Below are 13,779 nucleotides of genomic sequence, written 5' to 3'. Positions count from 1 at the left end.
CAGGAGGTTTGGATCGTTTGGATTTGCTCGTCACACGGTTGGCACGGTGGTCGCGTCGCTCTCTCATTTACCAATTTTTTCGTCATAGCGAGTCCGGCAGGCAGTTCAAGTTCTAGAAAAACGGATAACGAGGATACCTCGAACGCCCGCTACATATACTGTCTGTACGTTTATCCCGATTTCCCCGTGAATGTAGTAGGATTAATTTTTATCAACTCTTCGAAATATTTCCTACCGATTATTTCGCGGAAGGTAGGACGGGCGGTGCATGCGTCCTTCTTACGGCTGCCGATTCAGTCGAGTCTCTCCCGGCACCGTTTTACACGTCGCGAAGCACCATCTCTTGCTCGGCCCTTGGACAAGGAGAACCTGAATTTCCCATTTCACGGATGGCTCCTTCGGCCAAGCGACTTAAATATGTACATTTTTGCATTTTGTCACTTTTATTTCTCGCTTGTTTTTTTAACTGCCGAACCCTGCATATACGGTATTGTACAACTATGTCGCACGTCGTACGTCGCGTATGTACAACTCGTCTGAGTATTAGCACTGGATTTTACAATTGATTTGCAATACTCGTGTACGATTAATTACACGCCCATGTGTTTAATTATGCGCGTGTAATTAATATATATTGCTTAGAAAAGAAAACGGCGGCAGGTCTTTTTATTATACGTATATATTGTACTACCTCTCGTTTTACTTCAAAATGAACATGCCTGTAATAATTTTATATACGATACGTGACTAATTATCATTGTTTGTTCCAGAGATGTCTGAATCCGATATTTTAGCTGGCGACCATATCGATGGTCTAGATGGTCTCGAAAACGGTCAAGATGGAGACACTATTATGCAGTGTGATGGCGTAAAACGTGACTTGAATGAAGCAAACGTTGACGATCCTGTAATTAATCTATTTTATATTATATATATTATTTTTTTGCAGTAGAATATACACTAATAAGGTCTTTTTTTAGTAATGTAATTAGCTTATAAAGCATTGTTTGTAATCTAGGAATTAGAAGCAATTAAAGCACGTGTGAGAGAAATGGAAGAGGAAGCTGAGAAATTGAAACAACTCCAATCCGAGGTAGATAAGCAGATGAACATGGGCAGTCCACCTGGACTTAGTAAGTCTGCAAGTTTGTGTTATCTGTAAAAATTTATATATATGAATAATATTGAATATTTTAGCTATATATTATTTTTATATTTTATTTTAGCAAGTCCTTTAAATATGTCTTTGGAAGATAAGGTGGAAATTGATAACCGATCTATTTATGTTGGCAATGTAAGTTTAATGAAAGTTTATAATTTCTAAAATTTATATTTTTTTTTTACACAATACATTATTACAATGTACGGTAATATTATAAAAACTTTAAAATAAATTTATTTGGTATATACAGGTTGATTATGGTGCCACAGCAGAAGAGTTAGAACAACATTTTCACGGCTGCGGTAGCGTCAATAGAGTGACGATTTTGTGTAATAAATTCGATGGCCATCCTAAGGGTTTTGCTTACATTGAATTTGCTGAACGCGATTCTGTACAAACTGCAATGGCCATGGATGAATCTATGTTTAGAGGACGCCAAATTAAAGTAATGCCTAAAAGAACAAATAAACCTGGTTTCTCTATGACAAATAGGTAATTCTTTTTTTCCGGATGTTTTAAAAGTGTAACTTGTAAAATAATATAAACTTTTATTTAATAATTTAATAACTTAAATTTAATTGGATTTTCTGTAGCATCAACACTTGTATTTCATTGTATCTTATTTACAGGGGTCCTAGAGGTGCAAGAGGATATCGAGGTATGGCTAAAGGAATTATTCGCGGTAGTGCATACTTTGGATACAGACCTACGAGGAGACCTAGGTAATTAATTTTAATTCAATTTTTCTATTTTTTAACAAACTAATTCACAATTTTTATAATGTCTTTATCCGATTTAAAATAGCACTCTGCTGTACCATCTATAACTTCCACTAATATAATTTACGGATTTTTTTTTTATAGGAGTTACAGACGTGGTTACTATATGCCGTATTGACCATTTTACAGTGTGGCAATATTATATTACAAGTGTCAAGGTAAGTTTTTATTTTACATCATGTATAATTTTTATTTACCGCTCAAAGAAAAATTTTTAACTTAAAATTTTAGTTTAATAGTAATTGTTACTTAACTCCAGTAATTGTTACTAAACTCCACTTTTAATATAATCTGATGTATCTATATTGAACTAAGTAATACAACAAAATCAAAATAATACAGAAATTAATAGCTGTAGAATCGCTTTCACACTGAATATAATAAAATATGATATCTAGATACATTAGTACTGACACTTGGCCATAATAAAAATCTATACTGTTAAAAAATATACAGCATATATAAAATTGGAAAAAACTTCATTTTTTAACTTTTTTACGTATTGCAGTTCAGCTAAAAAACTATTTATTTTAATTAAACACCGGCATTGTTTATATATTTAATATCTTATAGATTAAAAGTATAGAGTATGGCCTTGTGAGATATAACTGCAAATTGTAAGTTTTTGTGAAAAATTGTTTCACAATTCGCACAAGAAACTTACAAACGTGTATATCATCATGCATTGCATTGGAAAGCGGTTAAGATATTTAAGTAAATTCTTATGATATGTCCACAGAAAAAAAAACTGATACGAAGGGAAAAAAAAGAGAAAAACATCATGTCAAAAGAAAAAAAGATTGGGCAGTTGGGCACAATTAATTATATTTGATTTAATAATTATCACATAAAATTATAAATGTAGAACAGCGATCATTCACTATTGTGGTTCAATATATTTACTTTGAAAATTTGTTACTAATAAATTTTATTAAATTAAGTTTTGTATCCGCCTTAAAACTTTTCTAAAATGTTCTGCCTTACTTAAATCAAACATATTTAAATTATTTCATATGTCTGATATAAAATACGTTTCAAAATATATTTATGGTAAATAAAATGTTTAAATCGATTTATAAAAATATAATTAAACATAGCCACTCTAAAAGATTACAAATACATTTATTAAGTATTATTAGAATGATTGATTTTAAATTCAGTTCAGTTTGTGCAAATTTAAGTATTTGATAGCTAACCATATATATCCATATATATACATATATGCAAGATGTTTAAACTTTAATATCGTATTATATCATTACTTTTGTATAAAAATAATACTACATGTTACATGTTTATTAACAGCAATTTATATTCATAGTAAGTAGTTCACATAGGAGCAAATAATATGTCATTAAAAAAATAAAAAAATAAAAAAAATATATATATAAATATATAATATACATACTTATATATTGTAAAAATATTTATGTCCACCTACAAACAGAAACTGAAAACTCACTGTATTGACTGACATAAAAAATTTATAAGAAATGGTAAATTTATATTAAAATATATTTGTATTTTAGTGTGGTTTGAATTTTTAAATGACATAATAAATATTATAATTGTAGTGATAATTATGTATAGAGGTGTATGTATTGTATTAAGGCAGATACAACAAAGTATAATAGATAAAAAAGAATGAATTACTAAATAATAATACCCGTGTGTGAATATTATATTTATAATTGAATAGATTATCATTTAATTAACCATATACAAATTGGTATATATATTACGATCTACTTGATAAATATGCACTGTCAATTTTGCACGTAAAAAAAAAAACAAAAAAACAAAAAAAACATAAAATAATCTCAAAAAATTGAACTACAAAGTGAATGTCTAGAATAATGTCATATAATTATAATTTGTAGTACATTTTGTATGCATGATAACTGAAAGTTGCGCCAAGAAATTACAAGATACAATTTTCTTATATAAAATGCTTGACTGTACTTGCATACTTTTGCTTATGTGCAACTTTCATTTATTCAAAACTAACTATACTTCTTCAGTTTTATCTTAAAAAATATTGCTGCTAATTTGTAAGACGCGTGTAAAATACTTTCTGAAATATTTATCCATTGTGCTAAGGTGTTAGGAGGAGTGCCGACTTTCAACACATTTATCAGTGAGATATATTTCGTAATGTTACTTCCATGTCGCTAAGTATTTTGCAGGTGCAGCACAGCATCAGCATCAATTGAGTGATAATGATACAAATTTCATGAACAATTTTTACGTTTCATTAAGGAACAAAAAAAAAAAAAAAAAAATTAAGATGTATATGTAATATAAAATGTAAAATTAATAAGTGGTAAATAAAGAATTTCTTGGCTAATATATAATTTTAGTTATTTTATTGTGAAGAAAGAGAATTTTTATATAACTATTGTATTAAATATTTCTATGTAAAATTCTTAGATGTTTAATATGTCGTACAAATGCGAGGCATAAATCTCTGACTTAGGGCCGGTTGTTCCAACTTCCTGGCAGACTTACTTGTCAGGTAAACATATATCTATCTTTATCTACTTGGGAAGAAAGATGAAGATAGACATATGATTACCTGACAGGTAAAACTGCCAGGAAGTTGGAACAACCGGCCCTTAGCTAAACCAAACCTCTAAAAGTCAACGTGATTGATTCTCTCGTTTGGGGTGATAGAAAACCCTAGCGCACTGACTAATTACAGCGCTCCATGGATCGCCTAATCGCGAGCTCGCAACAGCCTTACATGACTAGTTCTACTGCAAACGAGAGGATACGCGGCCACGCGGAGAGCATCTGTTTCGAGACGAAGACGTCGAGACATCCGCGTGTGTTCTCTCACGGCTCATCATCGTGTACCTGTATCTAGTGGTCGACGCGTAGTTTCCCTAGCGCGCCGACCAATCACAGCGCTCCATCGATTGCCTGATCGCAAGCTCGTATCGGATTACGTAGACTCGTGCTACTGCGTACGTCATGGCGAGCACGCGGTTCGAATTCAAAACGAAAATTATAATAATTAATTAATGTCTCCAATTATAATAACGGCACAAATTAGGATCCTTCAAAAAATAGCGCGCGCAAAGCGTGCGCATGGTTTGTTATAGTTATTACTAATTTTAATTTAATTAATAATCCAATAAAAAAAACATCAATATGTAAAGGCTTGCATAGCATGTTTATTAACATTCAGTACCATCCAAATTGATATTTTTTACATTTTAGATGTTAACATCATGTAATGATATCAGAAGAATAAATTTTGTTTATATAAATTCGCAATATTTTAATAACAGATATAATCTAATATGTATTTCTTTTTTATTACAAACTCTATGATTTTTTTGTATAATCTCTGAAGGCATATAATATGATATAATATGCAATTTTTAAGACGTTTTCATTAATATTTAATAATGGAAAATTAATTCCGTGACGAATATTTATTAACAAAATAGATTGAAGATCTGAATTTGAAACGTTAAAGTGTGACACATTTAATGTGTCACATAAAAATTATTATTTTAACACCTTACATATGTGTATATGTTCCATCACTTCGTTGAATTATACAAATAAAGTGACAATTAGCATAATGTCCTGGAAAATAGAAATAGCGAATGTATAATGCATAATTCAAGATTCCAGTCTGTGATATATGATTCTAGATTGTATTAAATATATTAATCAGGTATAAATGTCCAAGAATAATTCTTTATACATAATATTTATAATATTAATGTGTAAAATTATTCATTTAATCAAACCTTTATTAATCAAATTTTATTAATCGCGCACAATTGTATAAATGGTATAAAATAACTATTAAATACATATATATTAAATAGACAATTACTTTAAAAAAAACCATCCTCATTTACGATAGCAACTAGACTAGAATCTGATATACAAATTATAAAATCTTCAATTACGATTTATTAGATAAATCGTAAAAATAGAAGTATATCTTAAGACACTACAAACATTAATATATTGATTAATTGTTATTTTTGCAATAATTATAATTCTTACTTAAACAGTTTGGATAATTTTAAAATTAATTCTACATATAACAACATGCTCTATAATAGTATAGAAATATATCTATCTTTCAATTCAGATCTTCAATTCAGCCATATTATTATAACTCAATTAAAATATTAACTCGATTAAAATATTTGGACTCATTTATGGTTTTGCGTGTGTTTTGTTGATCTGCAGTCTATCTTTGTGATATAGTTATTCATGGCCATATAATTTTTATATTTGGTCTAAAGAACAGGATATAGGATTGTACTAAGATAAACATTGACTAGTATACCATGTGGTATTTAATTTGCAAAAGCAGCAGTTATCGTTAAGAATTTAATTCAAGCGTTTCTAAAATCGATTGACATAAACTTTGCAAATTTGGTTGTTTTGTATATTCTGTATGTATTTTTTCCAATTGCTTTAAAATTTCTACTCCTCCCTCTGTGATCAACATCACACAATAACGTTTTGCTGAAAATAAATATATGGCATTATTACATTATATACAATTAATACTTTTATAATTTTCTCTAAAGATTTTTATCGTAAGTTTAAATTACATGAAAAAGAAATGTTTAATTATGCAGTTCTACCATTACAATAATATATAGCTCTTATATATACTGTAATTTAAATTCATAAAATATTCAAACTTACGATTCTTTGTGCATACATGATGAATCGCCCACACGGCCCAGAGTTGAACAGGATACGCATCTGTACAACGTAACAATGGGAAAAATGGTTGGAAGCTACGATAAGCAACCATTTCTCCCTGTGGTGTTTGCCAATGAGTTACAGCAAACACTAGTTGGTCTAATAGTTGCTCTCTACTTGGTTGTGATGGCATACTACACCAAGATCGAGGACCGTCGCTAAGTAGATGCGCGGCGATACCAGCTGCGAAATAAGATACATCAATGTGCTCGGAATCAAGCAGCATAGAAAGCATCTTTACAAATCGAGGTTGCATAAGTCGCGGTCTCAAATGATCAACCTAAAATTTTCAGTAAAAAGTAAATCGCATATTAATATAATTGTATTATTAAATAATATAATATAATATATGCAGATGACACGTTAATATTAATATTAATATTAAAAATTATTTTACAAACCTCTGCTATATTGTTTAATAAACCGAGAACTTTAGTTTCCACACTAGATTCTCCTTGGAAGCTATCTAGTACTTGAAGAAATAATTCCATTCCACCTTCGTCAAGAAAAACCTTGCATGTAATCGCACTCTCGTCCGTTAAATTCCATAGAGCGCTTAATGTAAATTTCATTGTAATATCAACTAATTTGGACTCGACTTTAGATCTAACCATTGCAAGCAATTTCAACATATATTGCGGCTGTGCACCAAGCATAGATGTTTCTAGTGTCGATATCTTTGCTGCTAATATTGAGCAAATGGCCACTGACATACGATTCATGGATGCATCATCAAATGTCGATAAGCAATTCATAACTAATCTTGCGCACCTGTAAATGGAAAATATTTCTTTTTAAATTTGCATATCACGAGAATATTTCATATTCTATTGTAAAATTTTCATATTTCTAAAATATTAACTTTAAATGCGTAAATAATTTTTATGAATTACCTGTATTTGTCAAATGCAACATCCTGTAGAATTCTATCACTACATAAAGTTAACAATGTATTTTTTTGAAGCTGATGATTGGTTGGATATGACTCCATCGCTAATAATGTTAATTCGACTATTTGTTTAAGTATCGACGGATGAATCATGAGAGCTAATTCGCCCTTGGTGAGATTATAGATACATGCAGTAGCTGCCATTTGTACACGAAATTCTTGTGGATGCTCTTTCATGCCAGGTAACACTAATTTTATCACGTCAACCCGTGGTTCGAGGAAGTTCGGTGTCAAACGGAACAAATTAAATAAACATTTTTGAAGATATATTGGCCTGTATGTATACCTCCTAAGCGCTTCTAAAATTTGAGATTCTGTTGCTGTTCCACTGATCTAAAGCAAAGAATAAACATAATGTACAAATTAATATTAAATTGGCATATTATGTAATAAAATATGTAAATTTAAAATGTAAAAAAATATATAATGACGTAAATACATATATATTTGCATAGTTAGAGATAATATTGTGTCAACTTACAACAAGTTCAGATCTATAATCTTTATGTGTTGAATCTATAAAACTTTCATCATAACAAGCATCAGAATGCACCAGTCCCAGAAATCTCAAATGTACATGCGATGTAATGAAATTTTTTAAATCCTTTGGATTTATATCATCTTTACCTATATGATAAAAGTTACACTTAATGAAATATTAATATAATTAACTAATAATTTCATAGAACACAACACACAATATCAGACTACATATAAATATCATACTGCACTGCTTACCTGATAAATCTAAAGTTACTAAATGAGGCATACAATTTAGAGTTCGTAGGAAGTCTGTTATTTGTGGTTTGGCAGGTGCAAAAACTTCAAAACCATGTGGATCTTTCTCATCGGAAATATCTAAATGCCTCAACTCATTTAATTCCAGCAACACTACTATCAAATTTCCACATCCACTTATCTTTAAATTATACATATTTAATGTCTTTAAACGATCTTTACATTTTCTTAATGGCGTTATATCATCAACTCTTGTACAAGATATATCTAAGCTCTCTAGAAGGGGAAGATCTTCGACTACTATGTCCAAGCCATGTTTATTAAATTCTGTTCCTGAGACATTCAAGGTATGAAGTGCCTTTAATTTATTTAACGTTGCGATATCTACCATGCGTTGTCTACAACAAAACATGTATAAAGATACGAAATTATTAACTATCATAGAAAATTTCATTCATTTTAACAATATTAAAAATGTGAAACTTTGCAACAACCTTGGAAAATCCATAAAACTTCCTTTAGCTACACTGAGCGACCTAAGATTTTGTATACTCCAATCACTTAAACAGCTAATTAAATCATTAACAGTAATTTTCAGACCATTTACTATTAAATCTACAACTTTATGTTGCTTAAGAACACTTAAGCCTTTAACTGATAATTTCGACGCATCTTTCAATCGCACATGCCTAGAAAAAGAGTAATTATCGTTATTAATTTTTCTTTTTTTTCTAGTACACTTCAAGTTTTGTCACCTTAATAAAGTAGTCTTTGAGTCAAAGAGCATGATTGTTAAGTCAGATAACGTTTTCTTCTCACATAGGTTGGATAATAATTGCTCCGATATTTCGGCCGGCAAAAAAACATCCGGATGTTTAAAGGTAAGCCGAGTTGCTGAACTAGAAGGAGCATCGTTAGACGATGTTTTACCTGTTGCAGTATCAAAAGCAACTTCTGTGCTATTACTGTTTGGTGTACAGATATCATTACAGATATGTGAATCTAAAATTTATGCTGTTTTAATTCCGCAAAATTCGTTATACCGACTGTTAACTAAATTTACACACACCACTTACCAGAGGTGGTACTATTGCTCAGAGCACCAGGAGATTCAGCACAAAGTTTTATGTCGTTCGAGTAAACTCTGCACAGACCAAGAATGTTACCGCAGATAAAATCGATGCAAACCTCCTGAAGACTTCTCGGTGACTCGAACATCTTACGTCTTTGCTGTCATCTGTGCAATAACCTCCTAGCTCCTTTCTTTTCTATTCTAACAGCGCCTTAGTAAATAATATACATCTGTGTATCTGCAGTTCCCTATCTCGAAACGTTGGAAAAAACGCACCTTGATATCAATATTTTTCAACGTGTCAAGATTATTTATACTCGAGGTAATTAATGTTCAAGCGTCAGATTGCAGATTACGGAAAATAAGATAAGAAAATACCTTTCCAAAAAACACATGCGGGAGAGTAATGTCACGTCAGCTCATTCGTGTCGGAGCAAACCGGAGCACCATACTCGCCGCGTTTATTGCGCATTCAAGTACCCTCTGCCAGAAGGGAGCAAACGTAATCCCGACAGCTCGGACAACAGAATTTCAGGCAACGATTACGTAATAATAAATCTCGTACGCACAAGTGGTGACTTGGTGAGAAACGATTTCACCGTACTCTGCCAGGGTAGGTTCGCGCGTATCGCGGTTCGAGATCGTTCCAACGTCAGGCGACGTCTGTCGTCGAGAGGAGGCCACTTCACTCCTCGCGGGGAACAGCTCGGCGTCAAGGCTCGAGACCTCGAGCGGCGTACAGCGTTCGCGAGTTTCGTTAGAGCGAGACCCGCGAGGACTCGCGGACTCTCATCTGTAATGCGGCCGCCATGTTGACTCGCCAAATGTCAAAACAGATCAAAAAAAGAGCGCAGCCGTGTCGTTGTCTTCGTCGTCACCGTCGTCGTAATCGTCACTGTCATCGCGCGGTTCGTTTCTCCCTCTCTCTCTCTCTCTTTTTCTCTCTCGGTTGCACAGCTGATTCGGTTGCGCAAAGTCGATCGTTGATTTCAATGGACAACGGGACTCTCCTGTTCGCATTCTACGTACCTCGCTGAGGTACCCGAACGTGAAACGTCACGTCGGTGCCCGGCCCTTTACCACCCATGTCAATCGCGCGAGCGACGTTCTGATTTCCATATACAATGTATATATGTATGTATGTGTATATATATCGTACTACACACCAGAAACGCGGGCAAGGAGGTGGTAGGCGACGGTGGCAACCCCACGATGGTAGCAGAAGGAAAGGAAAACAATTCTCAAGAATCGAATCCGCTCTATGGATAATATCGTCGTTAATTAAACAATATTGCGGTAAGGTGGAGAGTGACGGTCTCGTGTGGCGCGCGTCGCAATCTCGTCTTCGCGCAGTGAGAATTTTCCCAGGTGATTGTCCCATTATCCAACGCGTGCGACACACCGGATCCCTCTCTAAGCGTCTCTTTTCAGTTCAGGCCCCGTCCCGTTCCCGACATCCGTCCCGATTGACGTGCGTGTTTAAAGATATACACTCGACGCATTTTAATTACCAATAACACGACCGCGAAGTGATGAATTTTTTAACGGAAACAAGAATCTGTTGCCCGATCGAGTCTCTTCGCACAGCGTTTAAGGGATTATTAGGACTCGCATTCGGACCTTAAAACGTGGATGTACACGAGATTAATCATGACAGTGCCTTTCTAATTTATTCTGCACATTGAATTCTGTAGATCAATTGATTGTACATCCATGATTTAAAGTTATAATTAATTTTTTTAATTAAACAAATTTATGAATGTAGATTAAAACATGGAAAATGTTTTGAAAAGCAAGAAACGGAATAGATTAGAAAAAATTAAATTAATTTGTCATTTAATGTACTTGTATAATTGTATATTTGTAATGAAAAGTAACACTAATTTTTTTTTTTTTTTTAGGTTTATTTTGAGATTTGTTGCTGATAACTACAACCATGGTATGAGCCTTACATCAGATGAAGTAATGTTAGACAATAATTAACATTCTTAATTGCTGTACCTTTGCTTGGATCTGCCTTGAAAGATGCCAAGTTTACGGAAGAAAGTTGCTGGCTTCATGCGTCAACTCTCTATCAGCAACTTGGCTGGGGCTGTGGAAAGTATAGGCCTTGGAGAACAATCGCTTAGAAGTCCACAATCATTGACTCAGGACTTTCCTGGCGGCTGTTTCATTACACGTTACCTCAATGGGTACAAATATTAGGCTTACATATATTTTAATTTCAAGTTTTTTTTTTTGTACCTATCTAACATATCTATGTATTGGATTGTTTTTAGACTAGAAACAAAACAAGAAGGACCCTCAATTTTACATGGTCGAAATCCAGAGGAATTGCCTAGCAGACAGATAGATATTTTTCAAGAAAATGAAGAAATATTTGCAGCCTACACTGGTCCTGATAGTGGTCTTACTGCAGTTAATCTTCAACAAAAACATTTAAGTATTAATGATACTGACATCGATTATATTGATATGTTAGATCAAAATGAGCAATATAGAAGTGGTAAGTTTATAATAAAGACATTGATAAAATTTATTTTTATGTTATTACAAAATAAAAATTAACATTTCTGTGGATCAACTCATAGGATCAACAACATCAAATGTTACAATTGCTGGAGTTACCGATTGGTTTAACGCGCATGAAAATGCATATGGAATTGCAACTACATTGTATGAAAAAAATCCTACAAATGATACCAACAATGGAGAACCAATAGCTGATTGTTTTGGCATTGTAGCAAGACCAAACTCTGCTATATTGGCTCTTGCAGATGGTGTCAATTGGGGTAAAAATTAAATATAATATTTTATTAAAATTAATTAAATTCAATTTTGTTAATTTTGTTATAATTTAATGAGTAATATTTATAATTTGGAATTATAGGTACGAAAGCGAGTATAGCTGCCAGATCTGCAGTTCATGGAAGCATAGAGTACTTGAATCGAGCTTTGTTCTCCCCTTCTGTAAATAGCGAGATGACAACGACAAAAGACGTATTAATAGCGTTACTTCGATCATTCCACGCGGCACATTCATTGATTCTTCAAGAGCAAGGGATGCTCACTACTTTAACAGTGTGTACAATCCTCCCACTGCCAAATTCAAATACTGACACAAATATGTGTCAAAGAAAATACATTGCTTGTACCTGCAACGTTGGTGATAGTTTAGCTTACGTATATTCAGGGTATGTATTCCTCTCTTTTGTATTAAGTTACATAAATTTGTTTCACGATCGTTTTTTATGCATTGAAACAGGAAAACTGGGGTGAGAGAAATAACGCGAGGATCTCACGATATTCATTGCATGAGAGACATGCGAGATGCCTTAGGAGCTCTAGGTCCAGTGGACGGCTCTAATCCTGAATTGAATAACTTAACGTTGGCTATAACAGAAGTCGAGAGAGGTGATATAGTGTTTCTGACGAGTGATGGTATATCCGACAATTTCGATCCCGTGGTAGGAAAATTCGCGGTCTTGCCCAGTCACAGCAGTGGCGCTGACGCCACGTTAAAAAGTCACGACGCGAGATCGAAAACGCGCCGCAGATCTACGGAAAATTTGCGGCATACTGAATCAAGTAATAGCAACGTGAACAGCAACAATCTCCCAGTGGTCGAAGCTTACCAAAGGCATGAACTTACCCTACTCAGAATGGAGGATTTACTAAGACGCGGAGTTTCCGGAGAAGGACCAGCGTGCAGCAGCGCCAAGCATCTCTGTGAACTTCTTCTGGACTTTGCGGTAAATGAAAAAAAATATCTTTGGGTATCTTTTTACTTATTTTTTGCTTTTCTACAGGTGCGAATAACCGCAGCGAAGAGACGTATACTCGAAGACACGGAATTGTATTATGCGCAGCATAAAGACGGCCACCTTGTACAGCTCTCGAAGCAGGAGCAGAGATCCCGAAGGAGGAAAACGTTGGAGAAGATATCTATGATACCTGGCAAGCTAGACCACGCAACAGTCGTCGCATACGTAGTCGGATCCTAAATTTCTTCAAAGTGTAATTAACAATAGAGAAAGAGTATAGTTTTTATTCGTATAAAAATTAATAGATTAAACTTTCTATATTATAACATTCTTACCTAGTGTTAAATAAAAGATAAATATATCTTTTACACACCAGCAATAAGTCAGTTTATTTCTGAATATAAGTATAATAGAAGTGTGCAACTTTTCAAGTTATTATATGTGTGTATAAACATATATTTTTAATTTGTGCCGCGGCAATTTAATATAAGAATAGCAGGTCAGTCTTTCATGTAATTTGCATAAAAATGTTTAATAGCTTTTTATCATATTATTTTGTAACAAAGTTG

General features: G+C 33.2%; 3 protein-coding genes across 11 annotated transcripts; 2 read left to right on the top strand and 1 right to left on the bottom strand.

Moving 5' to 3' along the window:
- Window positions 1–3: 3 nt before the first annotated feature.
- Pabp2 (poly(A) binding protein nuclear 1) lies at window positions 4–2,099 on the top strand. 3 transcript variants are annotated; one of them, XM_070657693.1, is made up of 7 exons: window positions 4–164; window positions 771–907; window positions 1,019–1,133; window positions 1,227–1,294; window positions 1,413–1,654; window positions 1,792–1,884; window positions 2,026–2,099. In XM_070657693.1, exons 2-7 carry the CDS (start codon window positions 773–775, stop codon window positions 2,057–2,059), a joined length of 687 nt encoding a protein of 228 aa, XP_070513794.1. In that variant the 5' UTR covers window positions 4–164; window positions 771–772; the 3' UTR covers window positions 2,060–2,099. The 3 variants fall into 3 exon arrangements, with proteins under 3 accessions (XP_070513794.1, XP_070513792.1, XP_070513793.1); XM_070657691.1 differs by having other exon boundaries at window positions 1,019–1,145; XM_070657692.1 differs by lacking the exon at window positions 4–164 and adding an exon at window positions 269–419 and having other exon boundaries at window positions 1,019–1,145.
- A 2,998-nt stretch (window positions 2,100–5,097) lies between these two features.
- LOC139103169 (protein zyg-11 homolog B) lies at window positions 5,098–10,248 on the bottom strand. Of its 3 annotated transcripts, XM_070657610.1 has the most exons (11): window positions 10,016–10,248; window positions 9,825–9,929; window positions 9,451–9,694; window positions 9,130–9,376; window positions 8,869–9,063; window positions 8,375–8,772; window positions 8,118–8,263; window positions 7,581–7,969; window positions 7,089–7,458; window positions 6,628–6,967; window positions 5,098–6,441 (listed from the first exon to the last, which is right to left on the bottom strand). In XM_070657610.1, the coding sequence occupies exons 3-11, from the start codon at window positions 9,590–9,592 to the stop codon at window positions 6,296–6,298; spliced, it is 2,373 nt and encodes a 790-aa protein (XP_070513711.1). In that variant the 5' UTR covers window positions 9,593–9,694; window positions 9,825–9,929; window positions 10,016–10,248; the 3' UTR covers window positions 5,098–6,295. The 3 variants fall into 3 exon arrangements, with proteins under 3 accessions (XP_070513711.1, XP_070513709.1, XP_070513710.1); XM_070657608.1 differs by having other exon boundaries at window positions 9,451–9,722; window positions 9,825–10,248; XM_070657609.1 differs by having other exon boundaries at window positions 9,451–9,698; window positions 9,825–10,248.
- Window positions 10,249–10,556: 308 nt separating this feature from the next.
- On the top strand, window positions 10,557–13,585 carry LOC139103184 (PP2C-like domain-containing protein CG9801). Of its 5 annotated transcripts, none has more exons than XM_070657638.1 (8): window positions 10,557–10,742; window positions 11,348–11,385; window positions 11,472–11,638; window positions 11,726–11,952; window positions 12,038–12,238; window positions 12,337–12,640; window positions 12,712–13,198; window positions 13,256–13,585. In XM_070657638.1, exons 2-8 carry the CDS (start codon window positions 11,383–11,385, stop codon window positions 13,448–13,450), a joined length of 1,584 nt encoding a protein of 527 aa, XP_070513739.1. In that variant the 5' UTR covers window positions 10,557–10,742; window positions 11,348–11,382; the 3' UTR covers window positions 13,451–13,585. The 5 variants fall into 5 exon arrangements, with proteins under 5 accessions (XP_070513739.1, XP_070513736.1, XP_070513738.1 ...); XM_070657635.1 differs by having other exon boundaries at window positions 10,557–10,814; XM_070657637.1 differs by lacking the exon at window positions 10,557–10,742 and adding an exon at window positions 10,821–10,917.
- Window positions 13,586–13,779: the final 194 nt, after the last annotated feature.

The sequence above is a fragment of the Cardiocondyla obscurior genome, linkage group LG06 (assembly GCF_019399895.1).
Source record: "Cardiocondyla obscurior isolate alpha-2009 linkage group LG06, Cobs3.1, whole genome shotgun sequence".
Classification (NCBI taxonomy): Eukaryota; Metazoa; Arthropoda; class Insecta; order Hymenoptera; family Formicidae; genus Cardiocondyla; species Cardiocondyla obscurior.
Note: the sequence above shows the minus strand (reverse complement) of the source record. Positions and strands in the feature narration are given on the sequence as shown.

Excerpts from the sequence above, each read along its gene's own strand:
- LOC139103169 (XM_070657608.1), bottom strand. The coding sequence starts at position 9,592 with ATGTTCGAGTCACCGAGAAGTCTTCAGGAGGTTTGCATCGATTTTATC. Across the intron at positions 9,377-9,450 it reads GAGCAATAGTACCACCTCTG|ATTCACATATCTGTAATGAT; the intron begins GTAAGTGGTGTG and ends CATAAATTTTAG. Across the intron at positions 9,064-9,129 it reads TCAAAGACTACTTTATTAAG|GCATGTGCGATTGAAAGATG; the intron begins GTGACAAAACTT and ends CTCTTTTTCTAG.
- Pabp2 (XM_070657691.1), top strand. The coding sequence starts at position 773 with ATGTCTGAATCCGATATTTTAGCTGGCGACCATATCGATGGTCTAGAT. Across the intron at positions 908-1,018 it reads AAGCAAACGTTGACGATCCT|GAATTAGAAGCAATTAAAGC; the intron begins GTAATTAATCTA and ends TTTGTAATCTAG. Across the intron at positions 1,885-2,025 it reads AGACCTACGAGGAGACCTAG|GAGTTACAGACGTGGTTACT; the intron begins GTAATTAATTTT and ends TTTTTTTTATAG.
- LOC139103184 (XM_070657638.1), top strand. Across the intron at positions 11,639-11,725 it reads ATTACACGTTACCTCAATGG|ACTAGAAACAAAACAAGAAG; the intron begins GTACAAATATTA and ends GATTGTTTTTAG. Across the intron at positions 11,953-12,037 it reads AAATGAGCAATATAGAAGTG|GATCAACAACATCAAATGTT; the intron begins GTAAGTTTATAA and ends ATCAACTCATAG.